This window comes from Prinia subflava, chromosome 24, assembly GCF_021018805.1.
Source record: "Prinia subflava isolate CZ2003 ecotype Zambia chromosome 24, Cam_Psub_1.2, whole genome shotgun sequence".
Lineage (NCBI taxonomy): Eukaryota > Metazoa > Chordata > Aves > Passeriformes > Cisticolidae > Prinia > Prinia subflava.
This window is the reverse complement of record NC_086270.1, coordinates 206,243-229,461: the sequence shown is the minus strand read 5'-3', so window position 1 is coordinate 229,461 and position 23,219 is coordinate 206,243. Positions and strand designations below refer to the sequence as shown.

The 23,219-nt window shown below is 58.1% G+C and overlaps 2 protein-coding genes across 5 annotated transcripts; one reads left to right on the top strand and one right to left on the bottom strand.

Annotated features, from left to right (window-relative positions):
• Positions 1-300: 300 nt before the first annotated feature.
• On the bottom strand, positions 301-10,182 carry LOC134561823 (proto-oncogene tyrosine-protein kinase Yrk). Of its 4 annotated transcripts, none has more exons than XM_063419148.1 (13): positions 9,982-10,182; positions 6,124-6,184; positions 5,614-5,866; positions 5,404-5,506; positions 5,026-5,124; positions 4,765-4,868; positions 4,547-4,696; positions 3,441-3,596; positions 2,875-3,054; positions 2,691-2,767; positions 2,457-2,610; positions 1,770-1,901; positions 301-1,540 (listed from the first exon to the last, which is right to left on the bottom strand). In XM_063419148.1, exons 3-13 carry the CDS (start codon positions 5,852-5,854, stop codon positions 1,332-1,334), a joined length of 1,605 nt encoding a protein of 534 aa, XP_063275218.1. In that variant the 5' UTR covers positions 5,855-5,866; positions 6,124-6,184; positions 9,982-10,182; the 3' UTR covers positions 301-1,331. The 4 variants fall into 4 exon arrangements, with proteins under 4 accessions (XP_063275218.1, XP_063275216.1, XP_063275217.1 ...); XM_063419146.1 differs by lacking the exon at positions 3,441-3,596 and adding an exon at positions 3,960-4,124 and having other exon boundaries at positions 9,982-10,181; XM_063419147.1 differs by lacking the exon at positions 3,441-3,596 and adding an exon at positions 3,960-4,124 and having other exon boundaries at positions 9,989-10,181.
• A 1,432-nt stretch (positions 10,183-11,614) lies between these two features.
• LOC134561686 (digestive cysteine proteinase 1-like) lies at positions 11,615-17,359 on the top strand. Its single transcript, XM_063418910.1, has 11 exons — positions 11,615-11,749; positions 12,867-12,926; positions 13,158-13,250; positions 13,338-13,510; positions 14,221-14,464; positions 14,537-14,729; positions 14,828-15,021; positions 15,625-15,716; positions 15,800-15,961; positions 16,519-16,708; positions 17,018-17,359. The coding sequence occupies exons 1-11, from the start codon at positions 11,698-11,700 to the stop codon at positions 17,203-17,205; spliced, it is 1,641 nt and encodes a 546-aa protein (XP_063274980.1). The 5' UTR covers positions 11,615-11,697; the 3' UTR covers positions 17,206-17,359.
• Positions 17,360-23,219: the final 5,860 nt, after the last annotated feature.

Genomic DNA, 23,219 nt, shown 5'->3' with positions numbered 1-23,219 from the left:
CTCCCCACATGGCCTTGGGGGCAGGGGGGACTTTCTCTGTTGACCCCTGTGGAGGAGGCCCCCAAACCTGTGCCCTGGAGGAGGAGGGGGTTGAGGGGGCATTACTCAGTCCTGGCTTGGCTGAACTTGGAAGCCCTCCCCCCATGGGGATGGGTGTTCTCACCCCAAATCCTTTAACTCAGTGTAGTCCCCCCAGCTCTAACCACCCCTCAGTGGTTATGAGGGGTGCCTAATGCCCACCTGGGGCAGCTCATCTCTCTTGGGGTGGGGCAGGGGCTGAAGGATCCGGGCTGTCCCCGCTTTGTTAGAAAGGTTTTATTTCTCCGCATTTACAGACTTTATGAAAAAAAATAAACAACAGATCCCTCCCCTGCCCTTCCCTCCCCGCCATGGCACTGTCCACCCACAGCCCTGCCCTAGGGGTGTGGGCGGGTTATTGGCCATGGGGCACAGCACTGGGACCCCACTCAAGAATGGGAGTGCCTGGAGGGGCAGCAGGCAGGCTGGCACCCTCCTGCTCTGGAGCAATGACATTCACATTGATTCCCCTAGTCCCTGCTTAATTCCTGCTGCAGAGGGTTGAGCCAAGCTGCAGCAACAACCTCCCCAAGTGCTGTGGGGCTGACCCCATCCCGTACCCTCATCCTGCCCCTGCAGCAGAGCTGCCTGGGGCCCCCCAGGACTCCTTGTGTCCCTCCTCAGGACCCCCTGTCCCCCCAGTGCAAGCAGAGGTGGCTGTATGGCTTTCAGGACTTGGCTCTACTATAAAGCAGAGGAGATAAGGCCGGGTACAAGGGGGTCCTCCAAATACTGGGATCCCTTGGTGGGGGCAATGGCTGCTTGAGAGAGGCATATAAAATCTTATAAATTAAAGGAGATATAAAGGGAGGGAAGCTTGAGATTATCTCCCACTGGTCAGTGCCAGGATTTTGAGGGGCTGAACCCTACCCAGCTGTTCTCCCAGAAGGGACTGGGGCTGGCACGGGGAGCTCCTGCCAAGCCCTCTGCTACTGCAGAGGAGCCTGGGAGTGAATGTGGGGTCCACAGGGGTTCCCCACAGTCCCCCCTGCAGCCAAAGCCCCTCTCAGGTTCAAAGCTGGGTGTGAAGGCAATAAAGGGAGTGGGGGAAGCGGGAGGCTGAGGCGCACGGTTTTGTCTCCTCTCTGAGTCCAGCATCTTTGTGCAAAGTCCTGTGTCCTCTCTGGGCACCCTGAGCACCTCTCAAAAGGCATTTTTGGGGGGGCACAGCCAAAGGAAGAAACCACCTCTAAAAAAAAAAGGAGATTCACCCCAAAGCCACCCCAGAGCTTCCTGAGGGTGCCAGCACCGGGTCATTGGTTGTCCCCAGGCTGGTACTGGGGCTCGGTGGCAGTAAAATAGTCCTCAAGGAAGGACTGGAGGTACTCGAAGGTGGGGCGTTCCTCAGGTTCCCTCTTCCAGCACTGCACCATCACTTCATGCAGGGATGGGGGGCAGCTCCCCGGGCACTGCATGCGGTACCCGCGCTCCACCTGCTCCAGCACCTCTCGGTTGTTCATCCCTGCATGACAAGGACCCCCCTGCTCAGTGACAGCACCTTATGGGAGGAGCCAGTGGGGAAACTGAGGCACACAGTGGCATTGCCTGTGGTTTGGGTGGGAGCCCAGTTTAGCATTGGTCTCTCTGATGGGGAAACTGAGGCATGGGACAAGCCTTGCTGAGGAGGGTCAGCCTCTGTCTGTGCCCTACCCAGCCCACCCCAGGGGTGCCTCTGCCCCAGTGGGCCATACCTGGGTAGGGCACCCGGCCTTTGGTCACCAGCTCAGTCAGGAGGATGCCAAAGGACCAGACGTCTGACTTGATGGTGAACCTCCCAAAAAGCGCAGCCTCTGGAGCTGTCCACTTGATGGGGAACTTGGCACCTGCAGGGGGAGAGAGGTGGGCCATGGCTGGGGCTGCACTTACACCTAGGGTACCTCACACCTGGGGCACCCACACCTGGGGACACCTCACACCTGAGACATCCTGCATCAGAGGCACTGTCACCTGAAGCACCCTGGACTGAGGGTGTCCAGCACCCGGGGTACCCTGAATGGGGGGCACTCTGCACTAGGGGGACCCACCACCCATGAAACCCTCTGCCTGGGGCAGCTCACCCATGGAACACCCAGCACCCAAGGCACCCTGCACTGGGAATATGCTGCACCTGGGGTACCCATCACTTGGGGCATCTATTAATCAAAATACCCATGCCCTGGGGCACCTATCCTCTGGGCACCCATACCCTGGGGTGATCCAAGGTATCCATCACTTAAATAAATAAATACCCATAAATTTGGGGTGTCCATCACCTAGGATACCCATTTCCTGGCACACGGTAATTTGGGGCATCTGCCACCAGGTCACTCAGCCCCAGGGTTACTGTGTCCAGGCTAAGGGACACAACAGGGAGGGACACACAGTGCGGGGGTTCCCACCCTGCCGCGCCGTGTACTCATCATCCTCGATGAGGCGAGCGAGGCCGAAGTCAGCGATCTTGCACACGAGGTTGTCTCCCACCAGGATGTTGGCAGCACGGAGATCCCGGTGGATGTAGTTCATCCGCTCAATGTATGCCATGCCCGCCGCAATCTGAGGGGGATGAAGGATTGAAGACCCCCACAGTACACCCCTGGGGGTGCACCTCCCACCCTGTACCAGCCCCCCAGTACCTGGGCAGCCATGTCCACCAGCTGGGGCAACTTCAGGTAGCGACCGTCCCCATCCTTCAAGAAATCCAACAAGCTGCCTGCAGGCAGAAGGAGTCCCCATCAAAGACCCCCCCAAACCCAAGGGTGCCCTCCCCTGTGAGCCCCCTACCCTGGCACCATGCCCAAACAGGTAATACTTGCTCACCCTGGCTCATGAACTCAGTGACAATGTAGATGGGCTCCTCTGACACCACAGCGTAGAGCTGCACCAGCTTGTCATGCCGCAGCCGCTTCATGATCTGAGCCTCCTCCAGGAAGGCCTCAGGTGACATGGTCCCTGGCTTCAGTGTCTTCACCGCCACCTTTGTGGTGCCATTCCATGTGCCTGGGTTGGGGACACAGAGTCACCACGAGCCCAGGGGACAGCCAGCCCAGGATAGAGGGGTGTGTGGATGGAGGGGTGTGTGGGTGCTTGTGTGGATGCATGGATGGATGGATGGATGGATGGGCAAGGAATCAAGGCAGGGCAAGGAAAGGATCCCTTGGCAGGGATTGTGATGCCACAGCATCCCACCCAGGACAAGGACTTCCCATCACCCCAATACCAACCTCACCCCATTCCCAAACCCTTCATGGATTCTGTGTCAAGTTTCCATCTCCCCCACATAAGTTAGTACCACTTGTCACCCTGTGATGCTCCCTGCCAGGACAGAACAAGACTCCTCCTCCCCCCTGTGCTCCCCCACCCCCGGCTGGCTGGGCCAGCCTTACCCATCCACACGTCTCCGAAACATCCCATGCCAAGTTTCTCGTCGAGGGTGATGGATTCCCGTGCTATCTCCCAGGCGTCCTTAGCTAATCCCAGGGTCTGGGGCTTCACAGCAGGGCACGGGTGGGTGAGCAGATGGCACAACCCGTCGTTGTACTCTGCAGGGGATGCGGGGCAGGCAGGGAGGAGGAGGGAGGGGATGTGATGGGATGAAGGCAGCATGCATGAGTGGAGGAAGCAGGGGATGCCGGAGGAAGAGGATGACGAAGGTGGGACCCCCTGGCCTGGTGTTGTGGTCCCATCTGTAGCGAGGGTCTGTTTGCCCATGCAGAGGTGACATGGGGCATCTTGGGGCACCCGTTGTGAATTCAGAGCAGGACATGGGATATTTCATCATGCCAGCAAATTGGTGTCGCTCAGCCTGGCCTGGCAGGCATGAGCTTTTACCAGTAGGGTGCCAGGCCTGGGGGTACCCCCACGTTCCCCCTGCCTCTTGCCCTGGCTTGTCCACCAGGCCCTACCCATCCAGACTTCCCCAAACTGCCCATTTCCCTGCTTCTTGAGGAGCTGGAGGGACTCGCGGGGGATCTCCCACACGTCTTTGGTTTTGACTGAGAGGTCGGCCAGTTTGGGGGTTCCCTTGTGGCACGGCACAGCCAGGCGGCAGCACAGCCCAGCTGCCCGCTCTGCAGCACGGGGGCAGGGGGACAGAGTCAATGTGGGCACAGACCCCCACCAACCCTTTGCTCCCCTCCCACCACCCCAGGCATCACCAAGGCTCCTGTATCACCCAGTCACTCCCAACACACAAATGCAACCCCCTCCACCTGTGCCAGGGACAGGTCCCCACCCCCTCAGCTGGGCTGGACCCCCAGTCCCCCCAGCTGCACCCAGGGAGTGAGTGCTGCCCACCCACTGGAGACAATGGGAACTCCCGGCACCCTGGATATGGAAAAGGGGAGACTCTCAGGAAGTCGCCTAATGCCACCAACAGAACAGCCCCTCCTTCCCCAGTTCAACCCCGCCAGCCCAGTCTCTTACCAAAGGGTCTTCTGAGCTTTCCCCACCGCTCTTATTGCCCCCCCTTGTACCCCTCACCCCACCCTACCTATATAGTGCTGGACCAGCTGCTGGACGGTGTTGAACTGGGCACGGGTGGTGATGTAGTACCCCCCGCTATCCAGTTTCCGAATCTTATAGTGCTTCACGTGGTCTCCCTTGGCCTCATCCCAGTCCCGGATGGAGAGTGAGTAGGCACCTACACGGGGTCACTGGTCAGGGGGGGATGTGGGGCACAACCCCTGGTCTCCACCCCTGTCCCTGTACCTTTTGTTGTCTCACTTTCCCGAATGAGGAAGGTGCCTCTGGAGCTGCCGTGGCACAGGAGCTGCCGCTCCGCATCTTTGCGCCCGATCTTCCCAAAGTACCACCTGCCACGGTGATGGGCTCAGTGCCAGGAAGGCACCCCTGAGGGGACCATGGAACCCCCACACCAGCACTGCGGCACTGCCGGGGCTCGCAAGGACACCTGGGCCTGAGGCAGGTGGGGTTGGGGTTTGTCTCCATCCCTTTTTCCCCTCTACTCACTCTTCTGCCTGGATGGAGTCCACAGGGGCCACGTAGTTGCTGGGGATGTAGCCCGTGGCACCCGAGCTCAGTGACCTCGCCTCCCACCAGTCCCCCTCCCTGGGCAGAGAAACATAAAACGTGGAGGAGGAGGGACAGATAGACAGACCCGCCCACCGTGTGCCTCCTCAGCCTGCACACAGCTCTGCCAGCTCTCCCCCACCCATCTCTGCTGAGACCGTTCAACTCATGACACGTGGCCCTGGTGCTGAGCGCTGGAGCCCAGGCAGAGCTTGGGTGCCCAGCCTGGGTCTTGCAGGGGGTACCCAAGGCACAAAGGCACCGCCCCGGGGTGGTCTGTGGGTGCTGGGGGTGGCAGGAGGTCCGGATGGGGCTCACGTGTTGTTGATGATGTGGAATTTCTCCCCTTTCTGGAATGTCAAGTCATCCTCCGTCCTGGCCTCATAGTCGTACAGGGCGATGAAGAGTGTCACCCCCCCACCTGTGGCACACGGAGGGACCACACAGAGGACCACCACCGTGACCCCAGAGTCCACAGCCCAGGGGTGCAGGTGAACACCCTCCCCATCATCCAGCTGCCCTGCTGACCTGTGATGCCCCCGCTCCGCGTTTGCAGCAAGTTGGAGGTGAAGCCCCCCGGCTCTGCAGAGGATGGGGCCAAGGGAACCGCTGGCCCCTGGAAGTTGTTGAAGTCGGGGATGCGGGTGAAGATGGCCCCTGGCTGCGTGGGGTCGGGGTCGTACTGGGAGGCAGGGGGCTGGAGGGAGCCCCCCTCGCCCCCTGCCTGCCCTTTGCCAGCCCCCTTCTCTTTGCAGGGCACACAGCCCATCCTGGGCACCGCCTGTGGGACAGAGGGTCCGTGAGCCCCACGCTCTCCTGGCAGGGCACACGTGTGTGGACACATGGGTAGAGGCACTGGGGTGCACCCTGCCCGCCCCAGGAGGCGCTGTCACCCCCTAGCTCAGGACACTTGTCAACAGGGGGACACTGGGGTCCCCATGGGCACTGCCAGTGGCACCGCTGCAAGGAGGGCTGTGCTGTGCAGGGGACCCCACGTTCCCCTGGCACCCATGGGTGCTCCATGGCAGCTCCACTCACTGTGACAGCTCCTCAGGTCACTTCAGCTGCTCCATGTCACTTCAGGGAGGAGAAGAGTCACCTGTGGACAGCAGGGAAGGCATCAGGTGGGGGCAACACCCTTGCATGGGTTGAACCACCCTTGTCATGGGCTGTAACACTCCTCCATGGGACAAAATACCCCTGTACAGACGGCAACACCTCTGCATGGACTGAAATACCCCTTCCAGGGCTGTAACACTCCTGCAAGGGCTGAAACATTTCTGCCAAGGACTAAAATACCCCGAAATCGATTGAAACACCCTATAACAGGATGCAACACCCCTGCCATGGGCTATAACACTTCTACACAGGCTGCAACACCAACGACATGGACTGCAACTCCATTTGCATTGGCTGTAACACCCCTGCACAAGTTACAGCACCCCTGCACAGACTGAAGCACTCATGCACAGGCTGTAATACCCCTGCATGGGCTACAACATCCCTTCATAGGCTGCAACCCCCCTGCATGAGCTAAAATTATCTGCATGGTCTGCAACACCCCCACAAAGCTGCAACATTCCTCCCAGGGTTGCAACACCCCGGTGCAGGCTGAAACCACATCCTCAAGTGGGTTTTTCTCTCACTGTGTCCTTCACCACACTGCTCACGTCCTTTCAGGGCATCTGCATCCTTGAGGCTGAAGAGGAGCCAGACCTGGTGGAAAGGAGCCCCCAAAGTGTCTTCATCTCCACACCCTCTGCTTGGCAGAGTGGGTGTTTTGGAGAGAAAGGTCCCTGCTCACATCACTATGGTCAGGACAGGCTCTTCTGGTCTCATATGGCGAGGAGGTGTCACAGAGGAGGAGCCTCTCCTGTCATGGCCGAAAGGAGACGTCCATCCCCAGCCCTGTCATTGCCCTGGCTGCTGAGCACCCACCCACACCAGTCTGCCCAGTTTGCACTGGGCAGAGCACTCCAGTCTCCAATATGCCAGAGGTCACTCTGTCTCCAGCTGAGAGCAGAGGGAAGGAGCAGGAAAGTGTCCTGTCTTTTGCACTCCAGTGAGCAGGAGGAAGCAAAGGTTTTGGGGTGGATGAGATGTTTCAGGCAAGTTTTCCCAATCATGGTTATTGATTCCCTTTCCTCTCTCTCAGTAGGGGTGGAAAGAGCCCAGCTCTCCCCTTCCATCTCTGCTTTCTACACTGGTGGTGTGGCAAGGCCGCAGCCATTGTCAACAGGGCAGCATTGCCAAATCTGAGGAAACTCAGCTGGTTGGGGATTTTATTCCTGATGATAATTAGTGAAACTGATGAACAAACCTGGCTCTCATAAACTCTGTCCCCCCTGGGTGGGAATCACCCACCCACCACATTCAGAAACTTCCCATTTTGCTGAATTTCAGTGCTGACCAAGCAGTGGAGCTGCCACAGCTGCCAGCAGGGATGGAGATGACAAGGAGCATCTTCCAGGCAAGTGCAACCCCCCAGTATCACAGCATCAAGGGTTTGTGTGCAGCAGCATTGCACCCAGGCTTCCGCTTCCCTGCACACCCAAGAGCCCCCTGAGCTCATCCCTGGGTGGCCCAGAGCCATCCCCTCACACTACCCCTGGGAAGGGGACGCAGCTGGTGCCATGCCCGATGGTTGTGCGCTGGTGTCTGGCTCCAGCTTTCCCAAAAAGGAACTGCTTGGAGCTGGGGAGCAGATGGCAATTGAACCCTTCCCGCCCTGGCTCCCCCGGCACCAGTCACGGACAAGCTGCCAGGTCCCACACCGTGCTGAGACCCGGCCAATTCATCACCCCTGTCCTGCCCAGCATGGCCAGGCATGGAGCAGCCACATCCCTGACTGCCCATCCATCTGCTCTCCAGGCCCCTGGGACACAGGGCAGCTCAGAGCCATCTCCAGCTCCTAGACAGGGCATAATATCCCTTGCACACCCAATTGTCACCTCACGTGACACCTACAGTGCTGAGGTACCCCTTGGGTCACCTCCATCCCCTGCCTCTATTCCCCCCATGGGAATAACAGCAGTGAAGAACTCGGGCTCTGGGTGGATGCAGTCACATGGAGCCATGTGGGGGTGCTGGGAATGTCACACCCCATGCAGTGGGGACAAGCCATGGTGGCATTTTCCAGGCTGAGGTGGCCACAATCCCCCTGGGCAGGAGGCAGCTGTGAGAGGAACTCACACAGCAGCTATGCAGTGGGAAGAGGAAGCAGCAGAAGCACGGTGTGGGATGGGGGGGAGGAAGAGGATGATGCTGTGGCTGCCAAGGGGCCACGGGACTGGCAGGACCTTGAACCTTGGGGATGGTGGCAGCTGGGGTAGTCAGGCAGGGATGACAACAGGGCTGCAGCCCCCTGGGTATTCTGGATCCCCCCCATGCCTTGTCCTGCACTGTCACCCTGCTTCGCTCCATGGTGACCTGGCTCCCACTCTGTGGGAAGAGGAACCGAGAGGGCTGCACAGCCCAGCCTGGTGCCACCAAAGTTCCTCTGTCACCCTGTGGCTCTGGAGCTCCCTGGTCCCAGCAGGAAAACTTAGGCATGAGGTAGCTGCAGCACAGAAGGGCAAGGTGGCTCATTAGGACACAGGACCTGGAGCTGTGTCCCCATCCCATGTCCAGGACCCCACAGACCTAGGGAGGGGACAAGAGGCCACATCTGCCTTCCCCATCTGCTCCTTGTTCCAGCTCTGTGGCAGATGGTGGCATCTCTGCCCTTTCCCCACTGCCCCCAGTCCCAAGTCCACCCAAATGATACCTGGAGATGGAGCCCTGTTCCAGCTCCAGTCTTCCCAGTTCACCCAGTGCCTGGGAAGTCCCCTGTGGCTCCCAGTGGGAGCAGGTTCCTCCAGAACAAGGGATGCAAGGAGGGATGATACCCCGTCCCTTGCATGCCCACAAGCATTCTCTGGGAGGAAAAATGAAGGACTTGCTAACTCCCAGAACTGATCTTCTCCACAAGCCCACCTGTCAGCCACCAGACCCACGACAGAGGGGTCCCCTTGCCTCCCTCTCTCTGGCAGAAGATGCTCAATAGAGATGGAGGCCCCCTTCCCCAGCCCTCCAGCCCCATCGCTGGCTGGGAAAGCAGGATTTCCGCTGGAAGAAGAGCAATTCCCGGATCCAAGGGGCTGCAGGGGTGGAGGGAGGGAGCCAGCCAGGGCTTCAAATACAATGTCTCGGGAGGAGCGGGGTGGGGAGGGAATTGTGCAGGGCAGGAAGCAGCGAGTTCCTGTCCCTCCTTGGGACACACCAAGGATCAGGGACGAAGCAGAGCTGCAGGGAGCGGGGGGAGCATCCGCTCTAGCCAGGGCCTGAGCCCCCTACAGTTCCCCCAGCCGCAGCCACGGAGTGTTCAGCCTCCAACATCACCCCGGAGCCCTGGCTGGGCTGGCATCCCATGGGCACCTGCAGGGACGGAGGGCACAGGCGTGTCCTGTCCCCCAGGATGCCGTGTCCTGTCCCCTGCCCAGCGTGAGGGTCCGACACAGCTGAGGGCACCATGTGCTCCGCAGGCTCCCCGACGTGGTGTCACCACCAGTTAGTGCTGGGATGGTGAGCTGTAGCTCATGGATGCACGCAGATCTTCACACACACCTCACAGCCATCCCACTGACCTGCTGCCCCCCAGGATGGTGAGGACAGGGGTCTCCTCTCACCCTCAGGCATTTCCCGGGGAAGCAGTGAGGGCAGCCCCCCCCCCTCAACAGACCCCACCAGTGTCACGGGACCCTCTGTCCCCACAGATCAGTGCCTGTCCCACCCAGAGCCACCCCACACATGGAAGGGGCATCTCTCAGCAGAACACAGCAAGGGGATCAACAGGACCCCCCCCTCTGCTCTTACAGGGGTGAGCCCCCCACCACCCTGCACCACACACACACACACCTCCTACCGTCAGCCCTCCTGCTCCGGCTGGCATGGACCCCCCGCTCCCACGGAGCTCCCGACGGGACCACCGGCTGGGCAGCCACGGCAGCCCCCGCTTCGCCCAGCGCTGGGGGTGCCGGGGCGGCAGCCGTGGGAGAGCGGGAGCGCCCGGCCGTGAGCTTCCCCTGTCTCTTCGGCGGCTCTGGCAGCCGAGCAAGAGCTTCCCCTCCCCTCGCCCCCCCTTCCTCCCCGCGCTCGCAGCAATGGTTCATTGTACCAGCCAGCCCAGCCGGTTGCTGGATCACCCTCCAGAACACCTCGGCACGCTCTCTAGGGACCACAGCCTGCCCGTGGAGGTGGTACAGAGGGAAACAGGCATCAGGGGGGCCCTGGTCCCCAGCAGAATAAGGAGACACTGGTGTGGATTCCCAGGCTCTGCCCGCTGGGATTTACGGGGGAGTGTGCCTGTCCCAGCCTGTGCCACGGCGGGGGCTGCTTGCACCCGTCCCCAAAGCCTGGCAGTGCCTCCCCGAGTCCCCCGAAGGAGCGTCCCCGGGCAGGGGACAGCCAAGGGACATCAAATTGCGCACAGAGCGCTGTGGCCCTGCAAGGGACAGGAAGAAGGTGCCCGTGTGGTGGCAGGACACACACAGCAGCCACCCGTTCTGCTGGCACAGGCACTCAGGGGCAGAGCAGATCCGTGGACGGTCAGTGAACAGCCCCCATACCTGGGGAATGGCAGGTAGCTCTGGGTTGTGTTCCAGAGGTGTCCCATATGTCCCTCCAAGATGGAGTGGAACTCTTATGTGGTTCAAGCCAGTCCTGTGTCCATGGATTGCCCACTAGACATAGGACTCCTTATTTACCCCTTGTCCAGATAAAGTTGGATGGATGACCCCAAGATTTGGCATTGGTCACACCAAGACACAAACTTCACTGGGCTCTGGGCCTGGGGTAAACCACCCAGACCCCTGTCTGAGTGCTCCTGCACCGTGCCTAAGCCCCCAGCATACTGTGTGATCCCCCGCACCCTATCTTAGCTCCCCTGCACCCTCGCAGAGCCTCCCCAGCACTGTCTGAGCCCCCCTGCATCTTCTCTGAGTCTCTCTAAGCTGGCTCTGTCCCAGCTCTGCCACACTGTCCTCCCACACAGCTGGGCTGGAGTGAGATCCTTCCCATCTCTCCAGAGCCTTCCTCCTCCTCCTCCTCGCTCTGCAGCTAATCCTCACGAGGATTAACTCTCTTTCCTCTGTGACAGTCAGTCCGGTTTCAATTTTTCCTTCAATGTTCTCACGGGGGCACCAGGGCTGGTGGAGGCCCTGGGTCCACATCAGGCTGGGACCTGCTCCCCCAGACTGATGTCACCCTTGTCACCTCCTGACCCATCCTAAGAGGGAAGGAAGCCTGGTGGACCCCAGCTTGGGGGGTGTCCCACAGATCCATCAAGTGCACCCACCCGAATGCTGCTTGAGGCATTTTGGGGCTCATCCTGCACCTCTCATCTCCCACAGCACGCGGCATTGCTCCATCACCCTCCACGGGGGCCCTGCTGAGACACGCTCTCCCTGCCGAGCACCTCGGGGTGCCCGTCCCCCCGCCAGGCACCACATGATGCTGGTTCCTTCCCTCCTCCGGGGAGGGCCCCGACTTCTGCGTCGGCTCCGCCGGGTTTCGCTGCTGCTGGCTCCAGCTTAAAGTTGAGAAGCCGGTGCCGGGTGAGCTGGGACAGCCAGGATGGGAGCTCTCTGCTGGCTCGTGGCCTCTGTGCTCTGCATCGCCGTCCAAGGTGAGTGTGACCCCCACCCTGGCACTATCACCTCTGGGGACACCCTGGGAATGGGAGGGAGATGGGGAGCACCCCACCAGGTCTTCTCCCCCTGCACTGCAAGGGAGCTTTGAGTCTGGGGAAGTGGTTTTATTGCTTGTTGGGCTCCAAAATTTGCAGCTCCTCCAAGACACAGCTGGGGTGGTTAGCAAAGAGGCCAGGAGGGTATGTGCCATGAGGGCTTGGTGGGGCTGGGGGCATGAAAATAAGACTAAATTGGGGCTTTAACCCAAGGGGTTTAACCCAACCAGGCAGGGCAGCTAAGTGTGAGGGGGCAGGGGTGGCAGGGTGACCCTGTTCTCATGGGACCCCCTTTCCAGGCATCCATAAAGCTGAGCAGGGTTGGGAGGTGGCTGCACTCGTTGCTGTTCTCCCAAACCTGACACTGTCTGTGGGTTCCCAGAGATGGCGTGTGATGGGTACCCTTGGCACAGCCCAGGGTGCAGAGGGGGTCTTGTCCCCTCCTCCCCAGGGGTTGGGGGGCAAGTCTGCTCCCGGCTGTCCTGGGCTGGGCAGGTTCTGTCTGGGTCCGGGCAGGTGCTGCTGGTCGCTCGTGGCAAGAATGAAGATGCTGAGGGAGGGAAGGGCTCGTTCCCAGCACTTGTGTTGGCGTCGGGTTGCACAAGCTGGGAGCCTGGAGGGAGGCTGGGGAGGTCACTGGAAGATGCCAGCCAGAACCAGTAAGGTCCCTGGCACCTCTCACCCATGCCCTGTGTGTTGGAGACAGCTTGGCTGAATCTCAGCTTGGAAACATTCAAGGCCAGAGCCACTAGTGCTGGGGGCAACTCTGGGGCCTCAGCCCAACTGTCACCCAGGAACTGGGGTTCCCTGGGGGTGCAACAGTGTAGGGCTTGCTCCAGTGTCACGGTAGGTTCTGGCATGGTGCTGATCTTTGGAGGGTGTCAGAGCCTCAGTGTCCCTTGGATGTGCCTTTGAATGAGCTCAGGGAGATCTTTTGGCCAAGCAGGGAAGTCCCAGGGTGCAGAGAAGGGGAGGACTGGCCTGGCAGCCCCCCATCCCCATCTCAGCTTAGGGGGCCACACACAGCCCACTCACCCTGCTCCTCTCTGCCTTTCAGGACAGGACTATGAGCTCTCCCGCCCACCCCCTCAGTTTGGCTCCATCTACCATGTCCGAGGTAATGGGACCCTGCAGCCCCCGCCTGTGGCTCGGCACCGGGTAGGACCAGGCTGTCCCAGTGCCAAACTGGGGCAGGTTCCCACAGCTGAGTGCCTCTGCCTGACCCATCACCCATGAGGGCACTGTCTTGGTCAGCTGCGGGTCTGCCGACTCTAGAGTGGGCTCAGGGAGGGATGTTGGGGTGCTGAGGCTTTGGGGCTGACCTGTGTCCTGTGCCGGGGGCTCGCAGGGGTCATTAAGCTGCCCTACGCTGAGATTGAGGAGCCCTTTGAAGCCTGGTACAACCTGACAGGGAACAAGAGCCGGATCCAGTATTATGGAGGTAAGAGGTGGGCACCCAGCTGCTCCAGCTGCGCCTGCCCTGCACCAGCAGGACTCCTGTGCCTCAGTTTCCCTTTCCCTGGCACAGGGCAGGTGATAACCTACCAGCTGGCAGCAGTGAAGCCCTATGGGATGAGGTACAAGATCACTCCAGAGACGACCGAGAAGGAGGTGAACACCAGGAAGTGCTTCCAGCTGCCTGGCTCCAAGGAGGATGTTGTCATGGCTCAGAGTGTCTTCCCCAGCATGAGGGGCTTTAAGGTGGGAAACCTCAGAGCCTAGATCTGACCTGCCTCCCAAAGCATCTCCAGGCTGTGGAGGGGGCTGGGAGATGCTCCTCTCTGTCCGAGAGCTGCAGGGTGCTGGGACCAGCCAGGACATGTCCCCACACCCCAGGGTGCAGGGAGGGTCACTTCCCCACCCGGATTGGGGCCGGACTCCTGGCTTCTTTCCCAACTCCAGCAGCCGTGTTGGGACGTGTCACATCCCACACAAATGCTGGCATTTCAGTATGGTTTGGGCAAGTCTCTGCATGGCAACTCAGCTCCTGCTGGCCCTAGGCTGCGTCAGGGCTGGGCACAGCACGTGAGCAGTGGGGACAGCAGGTTGTCAGAGCTGGACACATGCCTGCATGGCAAGAGCTTGGAAACATGCAGGAAAAACCTGAAACCTTTTCAGGTTTTTGGACAAATGGTGCAGCCAGACCTCCTGCTATGGGTGCACGGAGTGTTGTGCATGGTGGAGAGTCCCCAGGGCACGGCTGAGGCAAGACAGAGGGGTCTGCCCTGTGTTGCACTCCAAGTCCTTGCCCCAATTTCCATGCCACACATGCCTGTGTGCTAATGGCCAAGGAGCCACTGGATCCAGCTGGAGAGCCTGGTGTGTGCACTGGGCTGTGGGAAGGGGCTGGATGGGCAGCAGATTGCCTGGGAGAGGTTGGGGTCTCCTCCCTGAGGCCGTGTCCCCCCCAGTTCCTGCGGGAGGAGTACTACGAGGGCCGGTACTGTGCCGTGTGGCAGAACATCACTCGCTGGGCGCAGAAGAAGAATGTCTACACCCTGTGGGTGACCAACTCCAGCTGTGGGGTGGCCCCCGTGCACTATGAGATGCAGGGGTACAACAGCCTGCTGGGGTCCCACTACGACAAGTATGAAATCGCCTACACTGACTTCGACAACAGCTACCCCCCCTCCATCTTCGACCTCCCGGTCAATGGTGAGCCAAGGACAGCCCCCCCCATCCTGTCTGTGGGGCTCAGGCTGACAGTGTCCTCTCTTTGGTCCCCAGAGACCAAGTGTGGGATGCTGCCGGGCAATGGGGCGGAGCAACGGGTGCTGGCAAACCCCATGGAGGACCTGGTGGGACAGCACCGGCCCTGGGCACACCGGGTATTCCATGACTACCGCCGGCAGATGGGGCGGCGCTACAGCTCCGTGTGGGAGCTGGAGCACAGGCAGAGCACCTTTGTGCACAACATGAGGTACAGGCAGGTGGGGGGATGACGACCCTCTGGAGGTGTTGCTCACATGAAGGAGGGGGTGGCAGTGCCAGCTGGTGCTGTCCCCACCATGGTGGCAGGTTTGTGCACTCACGGAACCGGGCTGCACTCTCCTACACGCTGTCCCTGAACCACTTGGCCGACCGCACGCCGCAGGAACTGGCAGCCCTGCGGGGCCGCCGTCGCAGTGGGACCCCCAACAATGGGCTGCCCTTCCCCACTGAGCTCTACACCGGCATCATCCTGCCTGAGAGCCTTGACTGGCGCATGTATGGTATGTACAGGGTCAGGAGGACATCGGGGTCCTTCGGGAGTGAGCGCCCCTCACCCCGGCCTGCGCTGAGTCTCACAGAGCTCCCCTGCTCCCCATCACTACCCTGGGGAGCCTGTGGGGCTGTGCTGCCCCTTAGGGTGCACATCTGTGAGCTTGGTGAGACACTGGAACAGGCTGTACGTAGACCCTGTGGCTGTCCAAGGCTAGGTTGGACAGGGCTTGGAGCAACTGCTGTAGTGGAAGGTGTCCCTGGCAGTGGCAGGGGGGAACGAGATGGTATTTGAGGTACCTTCCAATGGAAACCATTCTATGTTTCTATGATTAAAGGCAGCTGGGTCAGCACTTGGCCCTGAATTCACTCCAGTGCCCCGGGGACAGACGTGACACCTGAAGTGACATCTGGCTTCACCCCTGTCCCCATCAGCTTGCCCCTAGCCAAGGGGAGGGGTTCCAGGTTTGCTGGTGCATTCTTCCCCTTCTCGGTTAGCACCAAGATCTGGCTGTGCTGCCTCTGGACCTCAGTTGCTGCCTCAGTTTCTCTTCCACCTGCCTACATCTCTGGGTGTCAACCCAGTTTCTCATCCCCTGCTCTGTTGTCCCCAGGTGCTGTCACCCCCGTGAAGGATCAGGCTGTCTGTGGGTCGTGCTGGAGTTTTGCTACAACAGGAGCCATGGAAGGTGCCCTCTTCCTCAAGGTGGGAGCAGGGCTGTGCCCCACAGGGCGGATGGGGCACCACGAGGGTGCCTGTCCCCATCCCAGCACTGTATCCCCCCGCAGACCGGCGTGCTGACACCCCTGTCCCAACAAGTCCTCATTGACTGCTCCTGGGGTTTTGGGAACTATGCCTGTGATGGGGGCGAGGAGTGGAGAGCCTACGAGTGGATCAAAAAGCACGGGGGCATTGCCAGCACCGAGTCCTATGGCTCCTACAAGGGGCAGGTGAGGGTAGCCCCTTGTCCCTGATGGCCTTCCCAACATCTTGGGGCATTAAAGCCATGGTGGGACCCACCTGGATGTGTCAGAGGCACTAACAGGCTCTGGAGAGCCTTGTCCCCAAGGCATCAGGCTTCTGTAGTTCACAGTACTGTCAAAGCCAAGCCCCAGGCATCCAGGCTGTTTTGTCCCCATATCTCTCACTTTCTCTTGTTGCAAAACAGCGACAAGGCTCCACCAAGCACCTGTGCATGGTGCCATGAGTCACTCCATACCCTGGGGTACCAGCAAAGCTGCCTGGGGATGGGAATGTGGCAGCAAAGTGCAAGCAACAGCCCTCCAGAGCTTTGGATGCAGAGCCAGCTCCCCATATTGTGTCCTTGAGCAACTGGGAAAACATCCCCACCACCCTGGGTTTGGGAGGACAATGGGGTCAGAGCCAGGATGCTCTCATAGCCCAAATTCCAGATCACTCCCTGCATCTGCAGAGTCAGACAGGGGGGCAGGGTCCCAGCGAGGGATCCTGGGGATCCTGATAACAGTGTGTGTCTCCTGGGGTGTAGAATGGCTTGTGCCACTACAACCAGTCTGAGATGCTGGCCAAGATCACGGGCTACGTCAACATCACCTCTGGCAACATCACAGCGGTCAAAACTGCCATCTACAAGCACGGCCCCGTGGCCGTCAGCATCGACGCCTCGCAGAAGACCTTCTCCTTCTACTCCAACGGCATCTACTACGAGCCCAAGTGTGGTGAGACTAACAGCACACGGGGCACGAGAGGTCCTGGCTGCCCAAGGAGATGCCAGAGCACCTAGGTTCCATCTTTTTGATCAAGGGAGGGGTGGAGGGGATGAACTCTGAAGTCCTCTGCAGCACTGGGGGTAGCCCTGGGAGCAAGGATGCTGTCTGGACTGGGATGTCCTCTGGACAGGGATCTTCTCCAGGCAGGGATGGTCTCTGGAGAGGGATACTCTCTGGACAAGGATGCTCACCAGACAGAGATAGTCTCCAGACAGGGGTCCTCTTCAAGTGAGCCCTCTCCCATGTCATTCCCTGCAGACAACACACCGGGATCGCTGGACCATGCGGTGCTGGCTGTGGGCTACGGAGTCCTGCAGGGAGAGACCTACTGGCTCATCAAGAACTCCTGGTCCACATATTGGGGCAATGATGGCTACATCCTTATGTCCATGAAGGACAACAACTGTGGTGTGGCCACTGAGGCCACCTACCCCATCCTGGCCTGAGCCACCCTGGCTCTGCAGGGAGAGCCCTGGGTGACATTCTCAGCACTCAGCCCTGGATCAGGCCCTTCAGTGGAACCATCAGGAAGCCAGGGACACAATGGGACAGGCCCATTCAGTGCTGGACACAGGGATACAGCACTGGGCTTACCAATAAAGACACTGAAAAAATACTGGATGGCTTCTACAGGAGGGATTTGATTGCTGCCCACACAGCGGTGCCCCCTGTGCCCCAAGGACACATTCTGTACAGATCGCTGTCCCCAGCCTGGTTTTCTGGGTCCTGTGGGACCCTAGGGGCCGCCTGGGGACGGGACAATTCTGCCTGGTAGAGCCAGCTGGCTCTCATAGCCAGTCCCAGACACCCGAGGCGAGGGGAGTGGCTCTTCCAGCTCTGAGGTGGAGCACAAACAACCCCAGGGATTTCTGCTGAGAAGAGAAATTCCTGGCATGGGGTGTTGGGGAGGGGGAAGGCCTCCACCCTGTGCCCCACTGCCCGAGTGCCTGTTGTGGCTGTGGGTGGGGTCTTTGTCACTGGGTTGTTTGCCAATGCCTCCAGCCAGGCACCTTCATTCTCTGGGGCTGCTCCCCTTTTACACCCTGGTCAAGTTTCATCCCAGCCCAAAGAAGGGAGGGGCTCTGCCCACTGGCTGCCCGCAGCTCCCTGCCCACCTGTGGGTGGTATTTCGGCACCTGTGGGTGCAAGGCAGTAGTGTCTGCAGGATGGAGGGGCTGCAAGGCCTGCTGGGTTGCTGGGTGAGCACCTGCCCTCGCCGAGCTCGGGTGCTCGGATGCTGTGCCCCTGTCATGGGGTGATGCCATCATTGCCCCTTAGCCTGGGCACTGTGGTGGTCCTGAGCTGCTGAGGGTCCTTGCCCTGGGAAGAGCTGCTCTGTCCCTGTCCCCATACCTGGAGCTGTGGAGGGGCAGCAGACATGCTCTGAGTATGGCATGGGGTGTGTGGGGGGGTCTTGGCATGCACAGGGGGTCTTGGCGTGCCCCTGAACTGGTCATACCCCAGAGCTGTCATGCTCCTTCTATCTTTCCTTGCTCCAGATCCCAAAACCTCACAGCCATGGAGAAGCCTCACCATGAGTGGAGGGTCTGGCGCTGTTGTTGGGGTGTCTAGGCCACAGGTCAGCACAGTTCTGAAGGTTCATTGTGGGGCTTCTGGTGCCATTCTGGTGATGTCCACCCTGGGGATGGAGGTGGGCTGGACGCTACAGTGGGCAGCCCAGAGCTCCCAGTGAGAGCTGCTGGCACTGCTGGGCTCTGCTTCCCAATTCAAGAGCCCAGTCAGTAGCAGGCAGCTGTGAAAGGAAACCTAGAAGAAGGGAAATGTCATGCCTGACTTGTAGCTGCATCTGCACAGGCTCTACCTTCCCCCAAAATGGGGTTTTGATAGTTGAGGAGTGACATCCCCCACGGCTACACCCCAATTTTGTACAGCAAACCACTGACAGTGCCTAGGGAACACCCTCCAGGTGACATAACTGCTCTCATCAGTGGTGGCAGGTCATCATATTCCCTTGTTCTCTTTTCACTTGTTCACCTGCTTATTTGATAATTTGCTGATTGTTGAAGGGTCTTTAATCATTCCCAGCAGGGAGGCTGGCTGGAATTCATGTCTGGGAGAGGAACGATCACTTTACAGGAATAATGTGGTTTATTCCGTGGGAGTCCAGGTCTCCAGATCTTTGAGTCTCTTGACTGCAGTCAATAAAACATGCTTTGACTTTCAGGGAACCATGACTTTCAGGCTCCCTTTGAATAAGTGATGTCCTGACTTTGCTGCTGAACACAGAGGTGGCTTTGAGAGCTGGAGGTTTTGTATCCCCAGGAAGCATTTACTGAAATTCTGCATTCATGGCATTAGGGATATCGCAGTCCTGAGTGTAGGTAGTTTGGATGGCTGGGAACTTAAAAAAACTATCTATTATATTTGAAAAAGGAAAAAATAAGAAAGGACATACCTGAAGGGAGGTTTGCTGTTTGCAGAGCCAGATGTAGGTTCTGGCTCCAAGCCCAGCTGAGCTGTGACCTCCAGACTTCCCTGGACACCCAGACCTCAGAGTGGCTCCAAGTTTTGCAGAGCACAGAAAAGCACAGCCACTCTGAACCCTGCTGTTTATTGGAAGCAAAGTTGGCCTGAAGCTCTGCATTTAAGGTTTCCTTTGGAAGAGGCACCTTACAGGGAACTTCCCAAATTTGATCCTTGGTGGTGAAATATTAGCTGAGGCTGGTGTTTAATGGAGTGAGCACTGTTCAGAGTGGAAGCTGTGAGAGGATTTGGGACCCACCTTCCATATCCCACCTTGAGAACCCCATCTCCTTAGTCTGAGGGGTGGTTTGGGAAGACTCCTGAGGTCAGGACTGGTGATAGCCCTCTGTGGTCAGCTTCCAGTCCTGCCCCCATCTTCTATTAGGTGTTTGTCATGGTCTCCACTCCTTCAGGGCCTCCTCTTTGTTCAGATGCACCTTTTTGGCATCTGATAACCAGGTTAGTTCTCAGGCACTTAACCTGGGCATAGGTGACATTTGCCTGCACACTGAGCCCTTTCGAGTCTGTCCAAGCCAATGGTGGTTCATGCTGGAGGTGAGAGCCTGCTTGGCCACCTCCCAGGCTTTCCTGAGCCTCCAAACAGGCTGTTAGTCCTGCCTGATGCTCTCCTGATGCTTCTTTAGGAATTGATCCATGAAGGTGCTCACCAAATGGTTGTCAGTCATCACCACCCAGGTGAGTGACTGTAAGTGTGGCTTCCACCTCAGCCATATCCTGGTTTATGATGAGATGAAGATGCTGATACTTCTCATGACCCATGTTAAAGGTGAGGACTCTGTGCACTCCATCAGAGTTGTGGAGGCAATAGGAAAGGGTTGTGATATCTCATTCTTCACTGGAAGGGGCTGTCCAGGGAGGTGGTGGAATTCCTACCCCGAGAGGATTCCAAGGAATGACTGGACATGGTACTGGTCTGTGTGACAAGGTGGGGATCAGTCCAAGGGTGGACTTGATGATCTGAGAGGTCTTTTCCAGCCTCAGTGGTTCTGAGACTCTGTGACTGAAGCCCCTCAGCACAGCAATTACCCTGGGTTTGAGAGCCACTGAGATAAGCTGGCACAGGGATGATCCTTTCTCCTCCTGCCCTGCATCAACTCAACCCTGTGATGAGGATGGCAACCTTGGGGTGATCATAGCTCCATGTTGGGCCGCAACCCACCCACCCAAGGCTAGGCAGGACACGGGGAATGAGGCAAGACAGAGGTCACCACTACAAATAGCTCCTGGGAGGAATTCTGTTTCCAGTGAAACAGCTCCTCTGTGGGTGAGAGCATCCAGATCTGTGGGATCAATCTGTCCACACATCCAGAAACTCAGGGTGGGCTGAGTTTGCCAAGCTAAATTATTCTCCAAGGAAAGGCGGCTGGGATTTCATCTGGGTTTGGTTTCTAGCCCTGCCCTCGGCTGTCCTGGATACGGCATTTCCCTCCGGAGGCAGCAGCGCTCCGGCACAGACCTCTGTGCAGCAATGCCAGGTGGCCAGAAAATGTGCTCCAGCCCAAAATCTGGCTGCCTTTCCCTGCTGGATGAATTATCTGTGAAAACCTCTCATGGCTTGCACAAAACAAGGTAATTATTCAGCAGGCAGGGGATACGCAGAGCCAGAATATGAAATTATTATCTGTTAGTGATTTACAGAGAACCACAGACGGTGTCAAGGAACAGCAGCTGAATCAAACTTGCTTTGGCAACCTCATGGCTCCCAAGTGCTCCAGGCAACCCACAGGGACCGATGGAGAGCTCACAGTAGCACTCTTGTACTGGGGAGAAGGGGCTCCTGGGGGGGTCTCAGTCTCTCCAGAACAGAGCCAGGCAGTCCATGAAGGGGAAGGATGTGCTTTACATAAAACCCTGAGATTTTAGGATGGCAAAGACCATGATCCAGGGGAGGCTTTTGCTGTCTTGCACAGTAACCAAAGGTTTTTGAGGCACAAATAGATGTCCCCGCCCATGGCAGGGCATTAGAGCGAGATAAGCTTTATGATTCCTTCCAACTCAAACCATTCCACAGTGAAAGGGTGCATCTGATAAATCTGAACAGCCTTCTAAACTCTGAAGCAGCTTGAAACTGCTTTGCTGCCAGTGCGGCTCTGCTGGAAAATCACCGAGGCAGCGGCTTTCCAAGCGTTTCTTCTCACACTTCCTTCAGTAGCAGCTTTACAAACTCTTCCTCAGCCAAATGCTTCTCCCTTGGCACCCATGACTGCTCCGGCAGGTTTGTTGTTCATGTTCTCAAACTGAACTATTCCTTTTCCTTCAGCCCCAGATATTTGCCACTGCATAGCCCCCACACCCTGACTTTTAGGGTTTAATTGATAGGATAAGGGGGAATTGATTCAAACTAAACCAGGGTAGGGTTAGATTTTATGTTAGGAGAAAATTCTTCCCTGTGATGGTGGTGAGACCCCGGCACAGGGTGTCCAGAACAGCCTAATCCCTGTAAGTGTCCAAGGCCAGGTTGGACAGGGCTTGGAGCAACCTGAGATAGTGGAAGGTGTCCCTACCCATGGCAGGGGGTGGAACTGGGTGGTCTTTAAAGTCCCTTCCAACTCAGAACTATTTCAGGATTCCATTATTTACTGTAACAGAGTGCAGGCGGTGTTGTCCTTCTCCAGGTGCGCTGTCAAACCCCAAAATCTGAGCATCCCCAGTCCTCCACCTCCTCATCCCGCAAAACCCTCCCCTGGAGGACGGCAGCCCTGAACAGCGAGGAGGAGTTTGTTCCCAGCCATCCGCCGGCTCTGCCAAGCTCTGCCCCCTGCTTCCCACTGAAGGACATTTCCCAATCACAGCCCAGCATCCAGCACAATGCAACTAATGTCATGAAATTAAGTATTTCTCCTACACACAGCACATTTGCCCGGTGATTAAAACGAGTCCCCGAGGTAGCCAAGCACGGCAGAATTCCGGTTCATTATGCACACCCACGCAGCCAAGCTAAAAACCCAAGACACTCCCCCAGTCCTTCTTGGGAAAGCCTGAGCAGCTCAGATTTCAGCTTCACCACTTGCACCAGCCAGAACTGGGAATACTCTGTCATCGGTTGTAGGAAAAAAAGGTAAGGATAGTTTTCCAAAGATTTCAAGGTATCCCTTAAGGTCTGAGAAAGAGGGAAGGGTATAGGAGCACAGGAATGTCTAGCAAATGGAGCAGATCACACAACTGTGAGTAGTTACTGACGTTTGCTCATTCCATCTTGGATTCAGAACGAACTTTTAACACCAAAATGCCTTAATTTCCCCCATTTCTCAAAGCACCTGTTCTGTGTCATGCTGTACAAAATGACAACTACTTGATGAAAAGAACAATTATTGCATATGTGCAGCCTATGATCTGTCCTAGCTGCAGTAGATTGAGTCCAACCTCATTCCCAAAATGAAACGGGACCAAATCTTTTCCGTATTCCCACCTGGAGCTGCTCCCAAGCTGCGGTGTAAGCACAGGGAGCTGCAGTTTGCTCTGACCCTGCTCCCCATTAGAGGCTGATCCACCCGTGAAATCAGCCATGGCTGTGCCTGGGACTTGTGGATGAGCAGCTGCAGCTGCTGGAGTCAGAGCAAAGGGGAAGCACGTTCACATTAAGGTTTTCCTTTCCCTGCAGACACAACCTCCTGCCTCATCCTCTCTTCCTCCCATTGTCTTTCTCTCAAGCCTCCAGCCACAATATGGCCACTGCCCCTGCCCTGCTGGTGTCTCCAGCCCTCCCTAGAGCAGGTGGCTCTCCTCCTTTTCACCTCCATTCTCAAGATGGAGACAACTTCTCCTCCTCCCATTCCTCTGCTCTCTTCCTTCCTTCCTCCCGTCCTGACCCTCCTTCACCCACCTCCACAGAGACCTTCCCTCCCTGCAGCAGCTCATCTCCCCAGCGCTAATCGAGCACCCCTCCTCTATCATAGGCCAGCCCATGGATCTCCCTTTCACCTTGTCCTGCTCTAACCCTGCAACCACCCCTTTC